This window comes from Gracilinanus agilis, chromosome 4 (assembly GCF_016433145.1).
Source record: "Gracilinanus agilis isolate LMUSP501 chromosome 4, AgileGrace, whole genome shotgun sequence".
NCBI classification, from domain to species: Eukaryota; Metazoa; Chordata; class Mammalia; order Didelphimorphia; family Didelphidae; genus Gracilinanus; species Gracilinanus agilis.
Genome location: NC_058133.1, coordinates 123,362,483 through 123,384,487, shown reverse-complemented (window position 1 = coordinate 123,384,487; position 22,005 = coordinate 123,362,483). Strand labels below are relative to the sequence as shown.

Sequence of the window (22,005 nt, the reverse complement as noted above, 5' to 3'; positions counted from 1 at the left end):
AGCAAGTACGTTTCTTTTAATCTAATCAAAAATTCCATTCAATTAAATTGCCCGTTAAAAGGCTAGTATTATCTTTGCTCCTAATGACATCTGCCACAACAGGAATGATGTTTATAATTTGAAACTCACTTGTGAAATGCATTATATTTGACTGTGTCACAAGTTAGGTCACCCACATGCAGTAAATTTTCTCCTTTAAGCAAGAAAAAGATGTAAAAATAATAAAAAATATGCATATAGGGTAGCTGACTCCATTAAGTTAATTTTAGTGTTGATTATATTGAGCCCTTGGTTATATAGGCCAGACTTGCATATTAAGATTTTTAGTAATGTAACATTACGTACTTTTTCATGGCAAGACCCTATGAGATATTAGTTTTTCTTTGTTAGACTCTATGACTTATTTGCTGATAACAAGCAGAAAATGGCTAAAATATTATCATCTCTATGCATATCAGCTAGAATTATAAGAAATAGCTAACCAAAGAAAATTATAATCCCAAATTAGAGGAATAGGTAGGTGTCAAATCCCTGAACAGAATTAGTTCTTCTTATTTAATAATTGAAATGTTAGCCTTCCCCTTGGGATAGATTTTACTAGTTATATGTGCCACAGAATCTGTAGTTACTCTTATATTTGACCATGTTATGCAGAGTAAGGACTTTGCCCAGTATACCAAAATGTAGAGGACATTGACAATATTTGCAATTTTTCAGCAGCATGGAAACAAAGGCATTTCATATGTTGTACTCAGTAAGAAAGTTAATGTACTAGTATTTCCCCACCAGCCACAGACCAAGTGAGTTGCTATTTGTCCTGCAAAGACTTATCTATCTGCCTCCTCCTTAGCCATTTGTTAGAATCTGTAACAATGATATCCCTGTCTCCCTTACTTGGCTAAATATGTCAAGGTCTTGCCTTTTTACCCCAATTAAACCAAAAAAGTTGGTCTTAGTTATATTTTGAGTCACTTATTCAGGAATGCAACTTTTAGCAGGATCTTGCTTTTGTCTGTCTATATTTCTTAAGAGTTTAGTAACACGTTTTTGGAAGATGTTGAGTAAATCATCCAGTCTTGTATTAGAAGCCGAATATTCCTTAGTCACTCAGGTAGGTTCTAGTTCACTTTAGCACCAAAAAGTTTTTTGGTGTTTTTTTTTTTGTGTGTGTGTGTGTGTGTGTGTGTGTGTGTGTGTGTGTGTGTGTGTGTGTGTGATTACTTTATTGCTTAGTGCATTACAAAATATCAAATTATTTGATGAGATATATTGACTTGTGAATTTCAATTTCTAGGAATAATTATAAGATATGAACTTTACATGCGAAGATTACAATCTAATGATGAACCAAGTATGACAGAAAGTAGAGTTTTCCAGAATAGTGGATGGCTAAATCCTCAAACAGTTACAGCATCAGCCAATGAAAATGCCTTAACACCTCCTCAAACCACTACAATTATTACTGGTTTGGAGCCATATACTAAGTATGAATTTAGTGTTGTAGCTGTGAATATGGCTGGCAGTGTATCATCAGACTGGATATCTGAAAGAACTGGAGAGTCAGGTAATGATTGGCATTTCTTTTCATTGCCCTCCCTCTCTTCCTTCCTTCTTTCTTCCCTCCCTTTCCCTCTCCCTCCCTCCCTCCTTCCCTTCCTTCCTTCCTTCCTTCCTTCCTTCCTTCCTTCCTTCCTTCCTTCCTTCCTTCCTTTCTTCCTTTCTTCATTCCCTACCTCCCTTCTATCTTCCCTCCTTCTCTCCCCCACTTTCTGTCTCTTTGTCTCTGTCTCTGTCTCTTTCTTTCTCAGGCCCTCTGATTTCAAATCCAGTAGTATTTCTACCACACAATGCTGCTTTCTTATTCCATCTTTTTCTACTCTTTTCTGATATGAGATGTCTCCTCCTCTGATAATTCCTCTTTGTCATATAAGACAGATGGATATTTACATATTCAGGATAATTATATTTTAATCATACCTTGTATAATAAAACACCAGAAAGCTTAAAATGAGAGAGGGGAAATGAGAAATCACATGTTTATTTCAGTAACGGAATAAGAAATCATGAGTGATTTCTTACACTAAATCTTATTCCAAAACATCGTTTTGGCTTGGAGGTCATTTGAGGCTCTTGAAGGTTAACCCAAGTGAAGTGCAGAACTCATCAGATCCCAGCAATTTGGAAAAGTTTTTAACAGAGACCTTGGGATGAATTTGTATGATCCTTGTGAGGACCAACTTAGCTAAATGAGAAAGATTCCTTTGTTAGTGAGCAAATATTAATTTAGTGCATACTCTGTTTCAAGAACTGTATCCTGTGAGGAAGATTAAGAGAAAAGTGAGTCTGCCCACTCAAGGAGTTTACATTTCAATGAGGAAGATAACCATATAGAACAGTACGTGTATGTGATACACACAAACACACACATATGCAGAGTATTAAATACAGGGTAACTTGGGAGGAATGTATTAATAGTTGGGGGGATCAGAAAAAGATTCATATAGAAAGCAGTGCTTGAGTTTTTTGAGAATTTCAGTGTAAACCAGATATCTGAAAGGGCAGAACTGAGGAGGAACCAATATTCCTTGTTTGGGTGACAGCTAATACAAAGGCATAGAGATTAGAGAAGCTATTTGTAGGAGGAATAGCACATAGGGCAGAATATCTAGACCAGGGGTCTGCAACCTTTTTGGCCGTGAGAGCCATAAACGCCACATTTTTTAAAATGTAATTTTGTGAGAGCCGTACAGTGCTCACAGTGCGCTCCTGTAACAGCACCTGAAAAAAAATGGACTTTATGGCTCCTGCAGAAAGAGCCATATGGCCCTCAAAAGAGCCAGATATGGCTCTAGAGCCATATCTTGCGGACCCCTGGTCTAAACCAACTGTCAGCAACCTTTTTGGCTGTGAGAACCATAAACGCCTGCAGAAGGAGGAGGATGGAGGTAGAAGGTGCTGGAATATGGGGCGTGGGGGTGTGGGGGTGCGGGGAGGGGGTCGAAAGGGCCCCCTGGGGCACCTCCTGGGGCTCTGCCGGGACTGGCTGGTCAGGAGGTGGAGCCAGATATGGCTCCAGAGCCATACCTTGCCAACCCCTGGTCTGGAGTATAGAGTTTGTGAAGAAGAGTAATGGATAAAACTGAGAAGTTAGGAAGGGGTCAGGCATTTTGCTTCACCTTCTACTGGTATAATTGGTTTTTTAAATTCTCTTTTGCTTGTTCTTTATCTAAATCACTCCCATAAACCTAGGGTGTGCAAAAGATACAACCTTGGACCTTTTTCTCTTTTTTCTCTTCATTCATTCCTCAGCTCCTGTAGGGCCAGTTATAATCTCCATGTTGATAACTTTTGAATGAATATGCACTCTACCCTAGTCTCTCCTGAGTTCAAATCTTCCATCACCAATTGCCTACTAAACATTTTGAACTAAATGCTTTTTAGATATACCAAACTCAAATGTCTGAAATAATTAAAATTATGAGGCTGATAGTAGCTTAATAACTTTTAGGTCAAAGTAATAGGAGTAGTAAAAAGAGGGAAAGGTAGGAAAGAGGTAGAGAGACATTTAGTTTACTAATCTATTGGCCACCATGATGGATCGAAGGTAACCTCTGATATGGGTTCCTCAGCTGTCCATAATCCAGCCAGAACTCCCCCTCCCCCTCCACAGGCTCCTGGGTCTCCCTTTATAAGCTCTTTTCTCCACCATATAGCTCTCAGACATCACATCTCAGGAATCAACCATAGTTTCTTAATTTGCCTGGGTTGCCCAGGGAGAGGCAGTGCCTGTGGAATCAGTTGGTTCCTTGGTTCTTTAACTTCTTTTCTCTGAGGGCTTATCTATACCTGAATTTACTCAGTGGTCTTTGACCTCCAGGTCACTGAGAGATAATGTAAAAAAAAAGACATAAAGGAGAGAGAAATTTGCTTCTAGCATGTCCAAAACAGAACTCATCTTTCCCCCAGAACCTCCTCCTCTCCTTTCTGAGCTTCTCCAATACTGTTGTGGGGAACACAGTTCTCATCATCCAGGTCCTCAGTCTTTGTGTTATCCTCAGCTTCTCACTTCATTCATCCTACATATCCAGTCAGATGTCTACTTCCAAATCATCTTTCACAAAATGTACTCTTCTCTGCAATCATATGTTCATCATTCTTGATCATGCCATTATCATGATTTACCTGGATTATTGAAATATCCTTCAAATTGCAGGACTCCTCATTCTACTTGAAGCCTCTTCTCAATCCAGTTCATTCACATGTAACTACTAAAATTATTTTCCTAAAGTGGAGGTCTGACCAGGTGACTCCCCTTCCACTCAAATAACTCCTTTGCCTCCCTGTTACTTTTATCAAATATAAGCTCCTTGATTTGGCACTTCAAGCCCTTCACAAGATGGTGCCTTCTGAATTTTCTATTCTTCTTAACACACCATTTACCTTCACATACTTTACAGACAATTAAAGTGAACTCCTTGTTGTTCTTCATATGTGATACTACATCTCCTTTATATTCAATATTTTCTATTCCTGTAATTATTTCCCTTCTTCCTTCTATGTCTTACAATCACTGGCTTCCTTTAAGAATTGGTTTAAATATCCTCTTCTATCTATTCTCCTAAGCATTTAATACCTTCCCCTTTAAATTATTTTATACTTGCTTTGTATGTATCACACACATATTTGTACACTTATACATATTGTCTTCCTTATTATAAGGTAAACTCTTTAAAGATAGGGAACATTTCCTCTTTATCTTTGTATCCCTAATGCTTGGCATAGTACTAAGTATATTATGTCTTTAACAAATGTTTTTGATTGATTGATTGTTCTACTTCTAGCCCTGAATGTCACAACTAAGTCTCCCAGAAAGGAAATTCAATTAGAAAATTTTTGAAATAGTGTCTCAAGTCTAGTAGCTTAAGTAGAAGAATCCTCCCAATTTGGTAAAATAAAAAAAATTCTTTTTTCCTTATTTGAAAAACTTTCATTTATGTATACACACACACACACACACATACACACACACACACACATCTTTCCTCTATACTTTATGATCAAAGACACGCAGATTCTTAGTTATATTTGAGCCGTAAGGCCTTTCGACGGCAATGGTCATTTTTATGTTGGCATTCATGGGAATGTTCATGAACAGAATGTTCATTGTGCTTGAGGATCTCTTAATGACTATTAGCCATCTTGGACAAATAATAGAACCATGCTATCACAAGTGATGAGGCATGGAATTCTGGAAGGGGAAAATCAAGGTCAGGAATGAAAAGTAATGGGTGAAAATGCAATACTGGACCCTCATAATATTATGGGTCACTGGCTAATGGAAGTGAGATGAGGTCCTTGGGTAATACACCTTTGGTTAGCACATTTTGAAATCCATATCAGGATCCCAAAGGTAGCAGAAGAATATATGTGTGTATATATCTGAACATTTCAACAAAGATTTATTTAAAACTTTTAAAAGTCACTATGGGTTGTAGGATCCTTCAAGTTTATTTGTTTCTGAAAAGTAATTTTTCAGATGGAAAACTGGTTTTTCTCAGGGCAATATTTTTTGCCTAAGATTTTTTTTTATGACTCGTCCTCATTTTATTACTAGCTCTTTGAGGCTTTTCCACTTAAGTGAATGTGACTTTGCTTCAGATACCTAAAACAGGAAGCGCACGTGATTAACAATGATGGAGATTAATTTCATGTCTTCTTGTTACACAGAAAAAGATTGCATTTAATATGTTTGTGCAATGAAGCCTTTTCCTTTGGTCAGAGCTATGTGGTATGAGGCAAGCTCTATTTCTCTGATATCTTCTTAAAAGTATGAACTTTTCATTGATTATTCCTCAATAGTTTCCTATCTGTTACCTAGGAGGTACTTAGTGCCATCTCTTATATTTTTATTTTTAATATATGCTAATGATATTTTTTGATTCTGTGTCCAAAAATAATTTTATTTGTAGTTACCATAAAAAATTATGAAGATGCATTTTGAATTTGAATGTTGCTCTTTTTTTTTAAAGGGGTTTTAATTTAATTTAAAAAATGAAGTTGGGTAAAATACTGTTAGAAAACTTGCAATTATGAAATAAAACAATAAGAAAGAGGCATATTACCCAACATTTTATTTGTTTTCAGCACCTGTTTTCATGCCACCTCCTTCAGTATTCCCTCTTTCTCCATATTCATTAAATGTGTCTTGGATGAAACCAGAAAATAATGCAACAAGGGGAGAAGTAGCAGAGTATAAAGTCAACTTGATTTCAGAACAAATACCTCACCAGCAGCCCTCCCTTGAAGTGTCACAGGTACTATTATCTTTCCTCACTGCTTATTAAATATTGACTATTTTTTTTACTGTTGTTCTTTTTTTAGAGTATTGTCTTCATTCCAAAGTCACCATTACTATTTTGGTAAGATAAAGGGTAAATCTTCCTTGATTGATGAATAAAATAAAAGGTGATAGAACATTTGTGACTACCCACCAATATAATCATTTTTTCTTATCTTTACAAAAGATTTGTGAGAATGATCTACATGCTCTGAAAAAAATACAAGAAGGGGCAAATTTAATATTTTTTTCCCATCAGACCACATCTTTAAAGTCACATAGTTGAACTAGAAGTTCAGAGAATAAAAGATGATTAGGTATTTTCTCAATTTTGTTTTTGTATCCCTGGCACTCAGCAGAGTTCCTGGATCAGAGCTAGAACTTATTAGATGGTTGTCAATTGAGTTTTTGTTTATTATCATTTATTATCATTAGAATTGTTTCTTCACTGATTTCTAAAAAAATGTTTAACTTGGTAGAAGAGAACAAATAAAGCCTTTTTATTCTTAAAAAGCATATGTTAGTTAAAATCGTGCAAAATTCCTTAATAAATACAACCACACTGAAAACTCTGATCAGGGACTCTTTGGTTATTTATCTTAAATGAGGAAGAAAATGGGCAGATGCATGTTCACTTAAGATGTTTGTCAGCATTATGGAAGATAGGCAAGATGGTGAGTGGTGAGAATATGGCCTGCCTCTGGCTAATCCCCAAGTAATTTAGGTTTACTTTTGGAACAATTTTTTAAAAAAGAGATAGTCATAGAAGAATTGATGATTTTTAAAAGGAAGTTTTACTAGTCATAAAGATATTCAGCAAGACTATTACCTTGACTCAGTTGATTTCAATAGTTTCCTTTCTTCTGTTTTGCCCTAGCAGTTCTACTGGTCAAGGAGTATACTCAGGCAAATGTGTGCACTGTGGTCATTTCAAATTCAGCATGTCCAAAGGAGAACTCTTCTAAAATTCCTTTTAAGATGGCACTGTCTTTCCAGTCTTCTTGGTTTTGTAAGGTTGTGAGAAATGAAATGATTTGCCCAGGTAAAAACCTGGCTCAGAGTGGTATATTTCACAAATTGGACTGGAATTCAGGTCTTCCTGGCTCTGAGGCTAATTTTCTATCCACTCTGTAATGCTGCCTCTTACCTTTCATCTGGTAGCCACTTTATAAGTGTTTGTTAAATTGTTTAATTATTAAAAAAATTTATTTCAAAGCCAACACAGATGAAAAATTCTGAATAAATTGGTTCCTGAAAGTATTGAATGTATACATGTGTGGCTCCTTTGTCCATTTCTAATCAGAAGTATGTAGTCAACTCTCAAGTTTTCTTTTTCGTTGTCATCATTCCATCCTTCACACCACAACCAGAGTAATCTTGCATATGCATAGGTCTGGTCATATCACTGCTCACTCTTACCCCCTTGTTAAAATTCAAATTATTTCCCCTGGTTTTGACAATATCTTATTTTTCTGCACTTATCTATTATAACTAATCTTAATGTAATGCATCATTCAGCCAAATTGAGGTAAGACAGCCTATACATTTCTGCTTTTGTCTTTTGAATTTCTATAGTTCTTTAAACCAGCCCATGAATCCTTTCTTGCACTTCCCCATCAATAATGACCTCCTCCTTTACAGACTTCACATTGCACTTCATTTAATACATCTCAAATTCCCTCATGTTCCTATTTTTCATTATAGTTACCGAAATAGAGTATATACCATTCTCTAGTTAGGCTATAAACTCTCAGTCTGAAGACAAGTTATCTAGACTTTTCTGTTTTAAACCTTTACCGCCTGCCTTAGAATTTTTTCATGAAAAATTGATTTTTTTATTGATTCATTAAGAAAATATTTTCATGATTACATGATCCATGTTCTTTCCCTCCCCTCCTCACAACCCCCTCCCATAGCTGATGTTCTGCCTTAGAATTGACATAATATATATTGGTTCCAAGGCAGAAATGCTGTAAGGGACAGGCAGTTGTGGCTAAGCAACTTTCCTAGGGTCATACAACTAGCAAGGGTCTGAGGTAAGATTTAAACTCATGTCCTTCTGACTCCAGAATGGGCACTGCATCCACTGAGCCATGTCACTGCACCTAAACTATATAAACTTTATTTATCCCTCTCTTTTCTCTTCAACCCCAATGCCAAAGTGCAATTCTTAATATACAGTGTTGTCATTGAGTTGTGTCTGACTCTTTGAGATCCTATTTGGGGTTTTCTTGCCAAAGATACTAGAGTGGTTTGCCATTTCCTTCTTCAGCTACTTTTACAGATAAGAAACTGAGGTACACAGGCTTAAGTGACTTGCCCAAGGTCACCCAAGTAATAAGTGTCCGAGGTTTGACCTCAGGAAGATGAATCTTCCTGCTTTAGATCTTGAGCTCTATTTACTTCATCACCTAGGTGCCTTTAGTACACAGTAGACATTTAATACTCGGTTGAATTCCTCAGTTGAGTTAAAATGCTCAGCTTATCAAAGGTTGGCAATCTAGTTTGTGGATTATTCTGGCTTTCTTATTTTTCTTTAAATCTTTTCTGCCTCCATTTTAGCCAGTAAGGAATTGGTATAGAGCTGGAAGGGAACTTAGAATGGAGATTTAATTTGGACAACACCTTTATGGTGTCCCTGAGCCAGCCAGACAATTGAGAATTGGCCCTATTTGAATGCTGAAGTAATCTAGTTAATTTTCTCCTTTAGTTCACTTTTAGGGGAAATGATAGTGTTTATTTAACACAATGACTTCTATCTATCCATCTCTACCTCTCAGCATATTGGCCATGCTACCATAATTTCCTTATGCCCAAACTGCTCCATGGTTTAGCTTGGATTTCATCACATAATAGTGACACTGTCATCATCCTTTATCTCCACTGTTGGTGGCAATAACCATCCCACCACGCTGCTTTATGAGGCAATAACTTGGTTTCCTCATTTATCCACTCAGGAACTGGATTATTACCTCATAAAACAGTGTGATGGTATAATTATCAATTAAATTCTAGCTTGTTGAGATTCTCTTTCTCCCCCTATTCTCCCCCCCACAAAAAAATCTTTTCCCCTAATAGGTCTTGGCAATAATTTTCACTGTCTGAATTCATGGATTTTTTTTAATATAAGGGCTCAAATCTATTATATTATTAATTATGTATTAACTAACAGGAAACCTAGAGCTGTCAGATTGTCACTGGTTGTTTTCCTAACAGGTTTTGTACACTGCTGAAGCACAAGAACACTTCTATGTTGTAAGGGGACTAAAGCCTTATAGGACATACAATTTCACCATTTCTCTCTGCAACCTGATAGGGTGTGTTACCAGTGATCCAGGAATGGGACAGACTTTAGCAACAGGTAAGCAAGTTATAATAGCCTTTTTAAATGCCTCGTGTACTGTGTTCCACTTTGACTTGCTGCTTAATCTTTATTTTCTCTCTCACCCTTTTCTTGCTTTGGTTTTGACCCACACTTGTCCTTTGTCCTACAGTTAAAAATGCCAAGAATTTTAACTTTATATTGGAGATGCCTAGAAGACTCAACTCTCAAAGGTAGCCACTAGGAGGTTGGATTTATCTAAAGAATCCACATAATAAATGGCCATCTGTAAATGTCAGAATCCATAAAGAAGTATTTATTAATCACCTGTTATGTTCCAGGTACTGAGTTCTACTTAACCAGGGCTAAAAAGATAAAAATGATATAGCCCTTGTCCTCAAATTCATAGAGAGAAAGAGGGAGCATGCATATGTAAACAAACATGTATACACACAATATACATATAATATACACATGTATACACATATCTACACACATATGTATACATAAATATGTCTATGTAGACATACATGCACACTACTTATATATGCAATAAAGAGTGATTTCACATGTACAGAGAATACCTGGATCATAAAACTAATAATACAGATCACCACTTTCTCTGCAACTTATACTTTTAGAGGATTGACTAGAATCTGTAGAGGTGATTTGTCCATGATTGCTTAGCCAGTATGTTATTGAGGTAGGATTTTAATCCAGTCTTCCTTGTTCTGAGAATGAATCACTACAAAGTAAGTAGGTTGAGAGCCTGAATAACTAGAAATATGATGACAGAAAAAATGAAGTTCAGACAAAGGGTGAATTTTGTAGGAAAAGAAGGAGTTCTCTTTTGGATATGTCAAGGTGATAGCTGGTTTAAAATGTTAAGTAGACAATTGATGATTTTGGATCAAAGCTCAGGAGATATTCTAGGGTGGGAAATAAGGATCTAGGAGTCAGTCACATATAAATATAATAATTTAACCATGGAGCTTATGAGATCACCTGGAGAGTAAAGAGAGTCTCAGTCTCATAGCCTTGTGGGACGGAATGAGATATGGATAATGATCCAGCAAAGGAGGTTAATGAGGGGATCAGACAGGTAAGAAGAAAACCAGAGAGCAATGTCCTTAAAAAACAGAAAGGAACAAGTATCCTGGTATAAAAAGTGATTAACAACATCAGATGCTGTAATAGATCAAGAAAGATGGAGACTGAGAAAAGACCATCATTTTTGGTGAATAAGAGCAAAACAAGTTGCCCTGGTGCTATTATATTACCCTTTAATTAGCTGGGTAGCTTCTTATTTCTTTGGCTAGTCTATAAAATAATACCAAATTTATAAAATTCCTAAAAATCCCATATGATTTGTCAGAGGCATATACTGTTCATATGAAAAGGTTTTATTCATTTATTCAAGGATGGATTAAAAACTAACTTAATTTGCATAGGCAAGTAAGAAGGTTTTACTTCTGATTAGGTGCCTTACTAACTTGAGTTAATTGAAGTTCAGTAAATTTCCAAGTCACAAAATTTCTTAGTTGGCAGTCTAATGAGGCTTAGTCTCCTGGTGCTATTTGAGAAAATGCCCAGATGTGGAAAGGGTAAGAGACGCTTAGATGAATTGTACATATTGTAGAAAAAAATTTTATGTAACTACAAAAATATTCCTTAGATCTTTGTTCTAAGTGGTATGCTGTTATTAATGGGCCTAATTCTACAAGGGATGTTAACTCTGAAAAGTTAATGATTTATTTAGTTGAGGAAAATTTTGTTACTTAGTCAATTTTGTTTTCCTTAGATAGCAATCTCATAGCAATCTCTAAGTCCTCTCTAAGAAAGAGTACATGTCTTTGCCTGATTCTTCTCTGTTATTGAATTCTTAATGATTTAAAAATAACAAAACTTCATCTGACTTTTGTACTTCATTGTAGTGTTACTGACCTTGAGTTTTGGAAGTTTAAGTCTGAAGAGTAAAAACTCTGGCAGATTCTACCAAGCTAAAAAAAACTTCTGAGTGTGTCAGAAGTTTTCAGAGGACTAGCATTCATCACCAGTACTAGAATAGCCCCTTGGTAATGGCATCTTAAGAAACAAAGAAAAATATAAAATGGCCTTCAATCATATAGGGTTCCTTCCTACTTTTCCAATAATAGTTGCAGTGGAGAAAGGGTTGAGGCAGAAGGTGGGAAGAATCACACAGTTTAAAAAGAAATTATCTTTTATTGTTATGTCACATGAATTTCCCAATTTATCCCCCTCCACTTTAAGAGAAGTATCCTCTATAACAAATATTTTTAAATAGAAAAAAAAACATTTAATCAAAACAGACCAATGCTAATTGGCTGCTTTTCTTCTTATTCTAGTTGTTAAATTTGTGCAAAACATTTTCAGTTTCATATGACCTACATTACCTATTTTCTCTTTTGTGATCATCTTTGTCATTTGTTTGTAACTCCATAATCAGAGCCATTAAATATACCCAATCTGGTTCTTTTCTCTTCTGTCCCTCCTTCCTTCCTTCCTTCCTTCCTTCTTTCCTTCTTTCCTTCCTTAGCATATTGGTGGCATATAATATACAATCATTAAATTTTTGTTGACTCAACTAACTCTTAATTTTCAGTTTATGCTTCCATTTTAAGCTCAACAGCTGCATTTGAGCTTAGGGTACATGATATAACATGATGGTCTAATGTTCATTTCTGCCCAACTGCTTTCCAGTTTTCCAAGTACTTCCTGACAAACAGTTATTTCTCAAATAATTTATGTTCTTAAGTTTATTGAAGATTGAATAATTAAAATATTTCAGTTGTTTTTCCTGCTTCCTGTTTTATTCTACTTGATATACTTTTTTAAACCAGTTTCAAACAGTTCTAATAATTCCTTCTTCATAGTATAATTTCTTGCTTGAAAATATCATTCAAATCACAGTTTTAGATAATTTATAAAGATTAAATTAGATGATCTAAATGTAAGATGTTTGTTTGTTCAGTGACCAATGAGGCAATGGAATATTGGAGAAATTTAGTCATATAAAATTAAAATTTCTCTCTGTAAATGAAAATTTTAAAATTAGGAAAATTTGAAGCCATATGAATGATTAGCTCACAGAATCTTCTTGGAAAGACAAATAAAGGAGTTGATGGAATTGATTTTGTCATATGTCTAATTACTTTTTTTTTTAATAACTGGATGCTGTTCCTCTCAGTATAGCCAAAGACTGAATTAGCTTTTTTAGTTGTTGTATCATACTCCTCACTCTTATCTTACCAGCAATTCACTTAAACTTCCAGATCTTAAAAAAGAATAAACAAACAAAAATAACCAAAAAATCCTTTCTAATCATGCCTCCTTCATTCTGTACTTACTGATTTTTTGAACCCAAGTATAGAACTTTTCATTTATCACTACCGAATTCATCTTATTAGATTCAGCTTGATGCTTTGCCCTGTCAAAATCTTTTTGGATCCTATCTCTGTCATTCATTATGTTAGCTTTGCATGCCAACTTTGCATGAACTTTGCTCATCTGTGCATTTGATGAAGATGGCACTTGTACTTTTATCCAAATAATTCATAAAAATGTCAAATAGCACTGGGCAAAGTACAGATCCATGGAGTACTCTACTGGAGACTTTTTTCCAAGTTGACATTAAGTCATTAGTGGCTCATCTTTGAGTGTTTTTGTTGTTCAGTCTTTTCTATCCTTTCTAACTCTTCTTGTCCCTATTTGGGATTTTCTTGGCAAAAATGCTAGAATGGTTTGTCATTTCCTTCTCAAGCTCATTTTACAGATGAGAGACCTTAGGCAAACAGAGCTAAGTGACTTGCCCAGGGTCATTCATCTAGTAAGTATCTGAGGTCGGATTTGAATGCAGGAAGATGAATCTTTCTGATTTAAGGTCTGACATACTATTCACTGTACCATGTGTTTGTTCTCATTTTTGAGTACAGTTATCCAACTATTCCTCAATTCCTAGTCTATATCTATCCATCTTCTCTACAAGAATAGCGGGAGAGGGAATTCTCAACAATCTAGCCTTAGACACTTAACAAGCAAGTCATTTCATCTCTATTTGCTCAGTGTCCTCATCTCTAAAATGAGGATCATAAGTGCACCTGCCTTCTGGGATCATTGTGAGGATCAAATGATGTAATATTTATAAAGCACTTAGCGCAGTGCCTGGCACATAGTCAGTCCAACTATATAAATGTTAGCTATTATGATATAATATATATGTATGAAGAGAGATGTATCCTGTAGTAAATAGAAAGCTGGCCTGAGAGCCAGGAAAATCTTGGATCAAATCCCTGTTATGTCCCATACTGGGTCTGTGACTCTTGGCAAATCACTTAACCTCTCTGAATTCCAGGCAACTATTTCTATAAACTTTATAAAAACTGCCATTCTCTTTTGGCAGGAACTTCATTAATGAAGAGTTCTCTACACCAACACAATCATATATGTGTATATTTATTCCTATATAGATAGGCATTTATATTTCATTATTATTGTTTTGAGTTAGGTTCTTTTCTTTCCCCTCAACATCATTATTGAGCAATTAAAAAGCAACCAATCTTCCAAGAGAAACATGTTTATCTGAAAGACTGATAGATATGGGTAGTGGCTTTATTGATGTGTAAAAGTTAGAGGCCTGAAAGTACAGGTTTTTAATTTGCTAATGAGCAAATCTTTTTGATTCTTAATGAGAAGGAGCAATCTATGGACTTCCAAAAGTATAGAGGTTCTTTATCTAGGACTTGAGTAACTCCTCCATCAAATGGATTTTTGAGAGGCAAAGGAGGTCATTGAAAGCCCCTCCCTCAAATAATTCTCTTAGAAGGAAGAAAAATAATGGAAAGAATGCTCTTAAATGATTATCTTTGAGGGGGAAAACCTTGAAACTTAAACATGTTAAAAAGTCAAATTTGTAAATACTTGTTACAGAGATTTACATATGAGGGCCTTCATGGCTTATGAGATGGGTCAGTGGGCAAATTCAGGGGGCTGGAAACAGCCGTCCCTTGATGTCCATCTTTTTTCAGGTTGTGCATTTTTCTGCTGCTATCCTTCTCACTGCTTTTCCTGCATAATTTCTCATTTATAATATGGTACAGCCTGCTCATGCCTATCATGCGCCGCTTCATTGCCCTTTACGGGAGTCTCAACTTCAGCTTTTGAGAAGCTGAGGTACTGCAAGGCTTGCAGCCATACAACAACAGTGAAAGAATATTTGTCATGCAAAAGATGGGTCTTTGTTTCAAGGAGAAGCTTGGGGTCATTAAAAGAATTGTGCAGTTTCCCAAAGGCAATCTATCCCCCTTTCTTCCTCTTATTCAATTCTGGGCTCAGTTTATTGTCCATTTGCTGTGTCTGTATAAGTTATATGCAGTCATGAGACCCATGAAACAAAGGAAGTTTAACCAATTTAAATCAATCATTGCATTGAGGAGACCCAAAGAGCACAGAAACTACTTTTTGCCAGCAAATGTTTGATCAGTGGAAGCTAGATAATGAATTGAGCACTGGATGTGGAGTCAGGTAAAATTTGGCCTCAGATACTTACCAGCTAGGACTAGGTGATCCTGGGCAAGTCATTTAACCTCTCTTCTTTCATTTGTAAAATGGGGATAATAAAAACATCTGCTTCCTAGGATTGTTGTGAGGATAAAATGAGTTAATATTTGCAAAATACTTTGCAAATCTTAAATTTATGTATCAAATACATAAATGCTAAGTATTGTGATTGATCTCCTTGAAAAGCAGAGAAAGATGGTCACTAAAAGCAACATTGATTTGGAATATAAACATTTATTAAATCTTTTAGAAGAGGATGATGGAAGGTTCACCCTGTAAAAGAGCAAGAAATAATTTTTAAAATGTAGCTTGATCACCATGTAGAGATTTAAAGATGAAACTATGTGCAGGTAAAGCAAAGAAAAGATTGACATACACATCTGTATTAAATTATTTTCTCTATCACTGTGACTGAACAGTCACCACATGTGGACTTAAGAGTTCTTCATGGAAGAAGTAGAAATGTCACTAATAAAACAAAGGCTGGAATAACAATTGTATTGGATCAAGGATACACAGAAAGGAACCAAACTGGATTAAATACAATTTTGAAACATGAAGGAAAAATTTTCAAGCTTTTTGAAAGGGAATGGAATATAAAAACAATTTGGAAGATAATAATAATAATAGTTAGCATTTATGTAGCACTTTAAAGTTTGTAAAACAATTTAAAGATATCTTACTTGATCCTCGCAACTCTGAAAGGTAGGTGCCATTTATTATTATTATCATCACAGATGAGGAAACTTAGATTAAATAGTTAAGTGATTTACCCAGGGTCTCATAGTCAGCTAGTATCTGAAACAGGATTAGAACTCATGACTTCCCGACTTGACATGCAGTACTTTTCCCATTGTTCCACCTATATACCACAGCTTTTATTCATGTAAAAAAGTAACAGGAAAAAAATCAATAACCACTAATCTATATTCCTGGATTTTTAGTCAATCAAGAAGGATTAATTACGCACATACTATGTGTCAGGGCACTGGAGATTTATCTCTACAGAATCTTCATGAGAATAATCTACTTATATATCCAGGGTGTCATTGATGAAGTTATAAAAAATATGTTCTTCAGTATGCAACATCTTGATGTCAGATGATTGACTGAAAGTTGAAGAAAATACAAAATTGAGCTGTCATTATTGTTTATAGACTGAAAAATGGAATTTTATTTGTTGGGACAAAATTTCACCGTAAAGGACCTCATTCAATTATAGTAATAACTAGCACATATATCCCCTTAAAGGCTGCAAAGTGCTTCTGGTTGTTCTTCTCAACAGCCTTGAGAGACATATACTATTATTATTTCCATTTTACAGCTAAGGAAACTAAGGCAGACAGAAGTTGTAATTTGCCTAGAGTCACAGAGTGTATGAGGTTGAATTCAAATACCAGTCTTCCTGATTCTAGGTCTAATGTTCTAGCTACTATACCACCTAACTGGGTATCAGCCAGACATATCTAAAAATTGAAAAAAAAAGTTACTTGAAAGACATAACCATGCAGATAACATGTCTAAAATAGAACTTCTTATCTTTCTCCCCTAAACCAGTGATGTGCAAACTATTCCCCTTGTAGTTTGCCCATCACTGCCTTAAGCAATTTTCTATTATTCCTATTATTCCCTAGGGAATTGCTTAAGGCAGTGATGGGCAAACTACAGCCTGGATATGGCCCATGGGGAATAGTTTGTCCATCACTGCCCTAAACCCATGCCTCTTCTAAACTTTCTATTTCTGTTGAGGACCTCATCATCTTTCTAGCCATCCAGGTGCTTTACTTGAACATCATCCTCTATGTGTTCTTCCGACTCACCCAGCATGGCCAATCTATAGCTAAATTTCATAATTTTATCTCTACAATATCTATTTTTATAAAAAAGGTACTAACCTTCTCTCTTAGAATCAGTGCTAAGAAGCGGTTCTAAGACAGAAGATCAGTAAAGACTAGGCAATTGGGGTCAAGCAACTTGATCAGAGTAACAAAGCTAGGAAATGTCTGAGTACAGATCTAGCCCAAAATCTCCCATATCTAGTCCTGATTCTTTATCCATTGAACCACCTAGCTGCCCCCTACAATCTTTCTTTTATCCATTCCCTTCTCTCTGCTCTGACAGTTACCACCTTAATCTCATCTGAACTATTTGGCATACCCTGTATGAACTGTTTGGCTTGGCATTTAAAGCCATCAATAGTGGAGCTCCAGTTTTCATTTTTAGCTTTATTACAAGTTACTCACCTTCAGGTGAACTACCATCAAGCTAAACTGATCCTGTGGATCTCTTACATGGTGGTCTATCTCCCTGTCTCCATCTTTGTCCCTTATGTCTGGAATACATGTCCTCCTCCTCTTGGTCTTTGGGAATCTCTAGTTTTCCTTCAAGACTCAGCTCAAACCTTCCACATGAAAGGTTTTCTGACACTCCCATATGGTTTGCACCCCCAATTTGACTATAAGCTCCTCAAGGGCAGGCACCATTTTACTTTTATCTTTTGTGCCCCACCCAGATCAAGTGCCTGACAAGTAGTAGGCATTTAATGAATGCTTGTTGCTTGATTGATTTGGTGATCTGCTCATTAGTAACATCAGACAAGATATAAAAAAGAGAAACATATGCTCTCCAAAGGTAGTTGGCATCATTGCATAGGATGTGTAGCATACAGTCCAAATGAAAGAGGGATTCCCTATAGATGGTGGTGTCCTTCAGATGCTCCATCTGGGATAACATTGCACTTGTGGCATCAATATCCAGAATGTTATGAGACTTCCTAAATGAGAATCATAATTACATAAAAGATTTTGACCTACCTTTTCATGCTAGAAAAATGGATGAAGAATCTCTGTTGTCCAGACTATGGAATGCAAATGAATGGAAAAGAATCAGTCTCTTGATTAGCACTTATTTGTGAAGTACTTGATGTATGCTTGGCACTGTGATAAGTGCTGGGGATGCAAAGAAAAAGCCAAAATGTCCCTGCCCTCAAGGGATTTATATTCCAAAGGATGAGACAACAGGTTTCATAAACATTCATTCTTTCTTATACAATCTTAAACTCTATAGGATTCCAGCAAGACAGCTCAGTGGATAGAATGCTAGAGCTGCAGTTAGGAAGACCTGAGTTAAAATCAAGCTTCAGATACTTTCAAGCTGTGAGATCATGGGAAATGGTGCCTGGTACATAGTAGACATTTAATAAATGCTTATTTCTTCCCTCCTTCCTTTCATCCCTCCCTACTTCCTTCATTCTTCCTTTCCTTCATTCTTCCCTATGGAGAATTTAATGGGGGCATATCAATCAGGAAGCACTTATTAAATGCCTATTCTTTGCCAAGCTCTATTAGGTTGTTGTTCAGTTATGTTTAGTCATGTCTGACTCTGTGGCCACTTGTGGGATTTTTTTGTCAAAGATAGTTGAGGGACTCACCATTTACTTCTCCAGCTTGTTTTATAGAGGAGGAAACTGAGGCAAATGGGGTTAAGTGGCTTGACCAGGGTCACATAGTAAGTGTTAAAGGCTGGATTTGAACTCAGAAAGATAAGTCTTCCTGACTGTGACTGATACTCTATCCTCTGCACCACCTAACTGCTCCAATATATTAGACACTAGAATACAAAGGGAAAAGTGAAGTCCTAGTATCTACTTTTGAGGAACTAACTTTTTATTGATGGGATAAAATGCATTCACAGATGAGTAAATGCAGGATATATTAAAAATAAACATAAAGTGATTTTTTTCTGGTGAGAGGAGGATTAATTAGCTAGAGGAATTAGAAAAATCTTATTAAAGGAAGTAGCACTTGAGCTAAAACTTAAAGAGACCTATGGCTTCTAAGAGTCAGAAGTGAGGAGAGAAAGTATCCTAGGATTTGGGAAAAGTAGCACTTGGTAATCTTGTATCTGAAGAATTGGAGAGGGTCCTGGTGCAATGGCATAATTATAGATTCCTTTAAAGTACTGAAAAGGTAACATAAACATATAGAATCAATCTAAAAACAAGAGAAAGTTTTATTACAGGTTTAACTTTTAGAAGATAAGTATTCTAAGAGCACAAACTTACTAAATAATCTCTGTAGGAAGTAGAAAGATCTTAATACTATTAACTTGATTGCTCATCACTCACTATTCTCAAAACCCCTTTCCAAACTCATATTTAAGTACTTTCTTTTATTACCTTTAAAAATTACTTATTTGTTTGTTACATTAAAATATCCAGTTAATTTCCTCCTTCTCCTCCATCCATTATAGAAGATAACATTTGATAAAAATATATATGTAAATATAAAACTATGTCATTTCTCTTTACCAGTTCTTTCTCTGGAGATGGACATACACAAGTCATTCTTCAAACAATATTTCTGGTTGCAGTATATGATGCACTCTTGGTTATGTTCATTTGACTCTTCATAATTTCATGTAGGTTTTTCCATATTTTTCCAAAATTAACCTCTTCCTCAGTTTTACTCCTTGATAACCAGTACCTCATCTTCTCTGATAATATCTTTAAAATTGCTTTTTCATAGAACTTATTTTCTTTCTTAGCATAGGGCATCTTAGGGCAGAGGACAGCATTTTTATGCCCAAGTACCAAATGTTTCTCACCTTCATTGAAAGAATCTACATAGCTTCTTTACCTTAATGTTTCAGTGAAACCCTACATGTAGATCAGACTTCACATTCAATCTTTTTTCTGACCTAATTTTTCATGTGTGAGAGTGTTGTCTGTTGTCTGTACTCATTGAAAGAAAATGAAAGTATCCTTAGAATCCATTTTCCTTTAAGTCTCAAATGAAAGTAAATCCCTTCCAAATTATTGTTATTTAAAATGGGAATTTAAAAAACAACCTACAGACTAATTTTCAACTTTTTTAATTCTTTCATATTTGATGCTAAGATGAAATAAACATATATTTGCTAGGTAAATAAGGGATTAATTTATCAACTCACAGAAGTATTAAGAAGGAAACATGCGTTTGGTAGTTGTGATTTGGTTTATCATACTATCTATGAAAATTTCAAACATTGTGAGTCAAAGGAGGGGAAAAAATGCTTATATCCCTCAGTTACTTGCTTATATCTGCATTCAGTTGCACTCTTGCCAGCTTTCTTCCATTTTTGACAAAATATCTTCAAAGATTTTCATTCAATATCTGGATCAAAAATGTGAAAATATTGTTATTATAAATCCAGCCACAGAAAATGGGTACCATTTGGTATGACTAAAAGCTATAGTGTAGTGAAACCATATGGAGGGATTTGCATCATCTTCATTCTTCCAGCTCTTGCTTCTAGCCTGATCAATAGATTAGAGGAAGTAGAATTAGCTTGAAGGATGTAGTCACCATGAGAATGTTATTTAGCAGTAGCTTCAAATATCAGAAGTATCATTGAGCCTTACGAGTGTTGAAGTAACAGAGCATATATTCCTTCTCAATACGAAATATGAAAAGAAGAGTTTGTATCTATCTTGACAAGTTTTGTTAACGATTGGGTAAATGTGATATGATTATAACTCTCTCTTATTTATCCTTTTCTAGAAAAAACAAAACCCCGTATTAAAACCAGGATTGGCACTGATGGCACTTTTACTAGTGCATTGTATTGCTACTCCTTTTCTTTTAATGGCAATTACAGGGTTCAAAAGCTAATTTGTGGAAGATAGTCTTCCAGGGGCAGCTGCATCTGGCCTCTTGGCAGACTCCTTAAGCAGTGGGATTGGAAGCTTTGGAGTTGCCTCTGGGTTTACTGGAGTAACGATGCTGATGGGCTGTCTTGGGCTCCTTGATGTCATTTTCTCTTTGATTACCCTTTTAATCTAGGTAATTTGTGCATTTTCATCCTTTCTGAATGAGGTCCGGAGTAAACCTTTTTTGAGAGAGGTTCTTTTTTGAGCTCCATTCATAGAGTTACAATGTGTCATTTCCTTTGCTTGTCATAAATCGTTCTTTCTGAGAAATATGTGCCACAGGCTTAAAACTACCCATATCCCATTAACCATGTAATTAGTGGTGCATTAAGTTTTCTCTCTGAAGCCAAAGTAAAATGCAGAGGCTGTTTGCTGCTGGGTTGAAAACACACATTGTTTTGCATGCATGTACATAAGTCTTTTCATTGTGAATAGGACCCAGAGTGATTAAACAAGCACTCTTAATATGTTAATTTATAATTTTAATTACAACAATCTTGTATATATAGTCATTAGTGAATACTAATATAAATATTTTTCTACCTTTTTATTCATAATGCATAAACCAATCATCCAGTTACTTCTCGGCAGTTGCCTGTTTTCGTTTCATAATACAATCTTTGTTCTTAGTTATGAATGCATTTTGTTCATTCCTGTCTTGAATAATCCCTCATTAAGCTAGTCACTTTCTGCTCCATGCTAAAAAGGAAAAATTATCATGCAAATGTGGCATGCCATATTAAAAAGCACATTACCAAACACTTTTGTTGCTGTCCTTCAATTAGTTTCCCTTCTTTGAATTTAATTCCATTTGTTGTTAAACTAGTGACTTGATGTATGGACTCATGAATCTGAGGCTGCTGCCAAGAATGTGGAGGAAAAAAGCATCAAAGCCTCTTCAGAAAGCTGCAGAGGCGAGCTGAAATGAATTTGCTTCACCTTTGACAAGAACACTTGAACAGCACTGGAATCCTCTGATGATTCAGCTTGGCTAATTATCCAATTATTTATTTCAAGAATAAAGGCACTATTTTACAATTAGAGAAGTCTATCTGAAAAGCATATAGAAGTGTATCTGAG

At 35.6% G+C, this 22,005-nt stretch overlaps 1 protein-coding gene across 1 annotated transcript in view; it reads left to right on the top strand.

The window, feature by feature from the left end:
• Nucleotides 1–22,005, top strand: part of USH2A (usherin) — a 1,059,501-nt gene that overhangs the window by 217,189 nt on the left and 820,307 nt on the right. Inside the window, exons 17-19 of the mRNA XM_044674959.1 lie at nt 1,295–1,564; nt 6,145–6,314; nt 9,554–9,698. Of these exons, the coding sequence (XP_044530894.1) occupies nt 1,295–1,564; nt 6,145–6,314; nt 9,554–9,698 (585 nt within the window). The remainder of the gene's footprint in view (nt 1–1,294; nt 1,565–6,144; nt 6,315–9,553; nt 9,699–22,005) is intronic.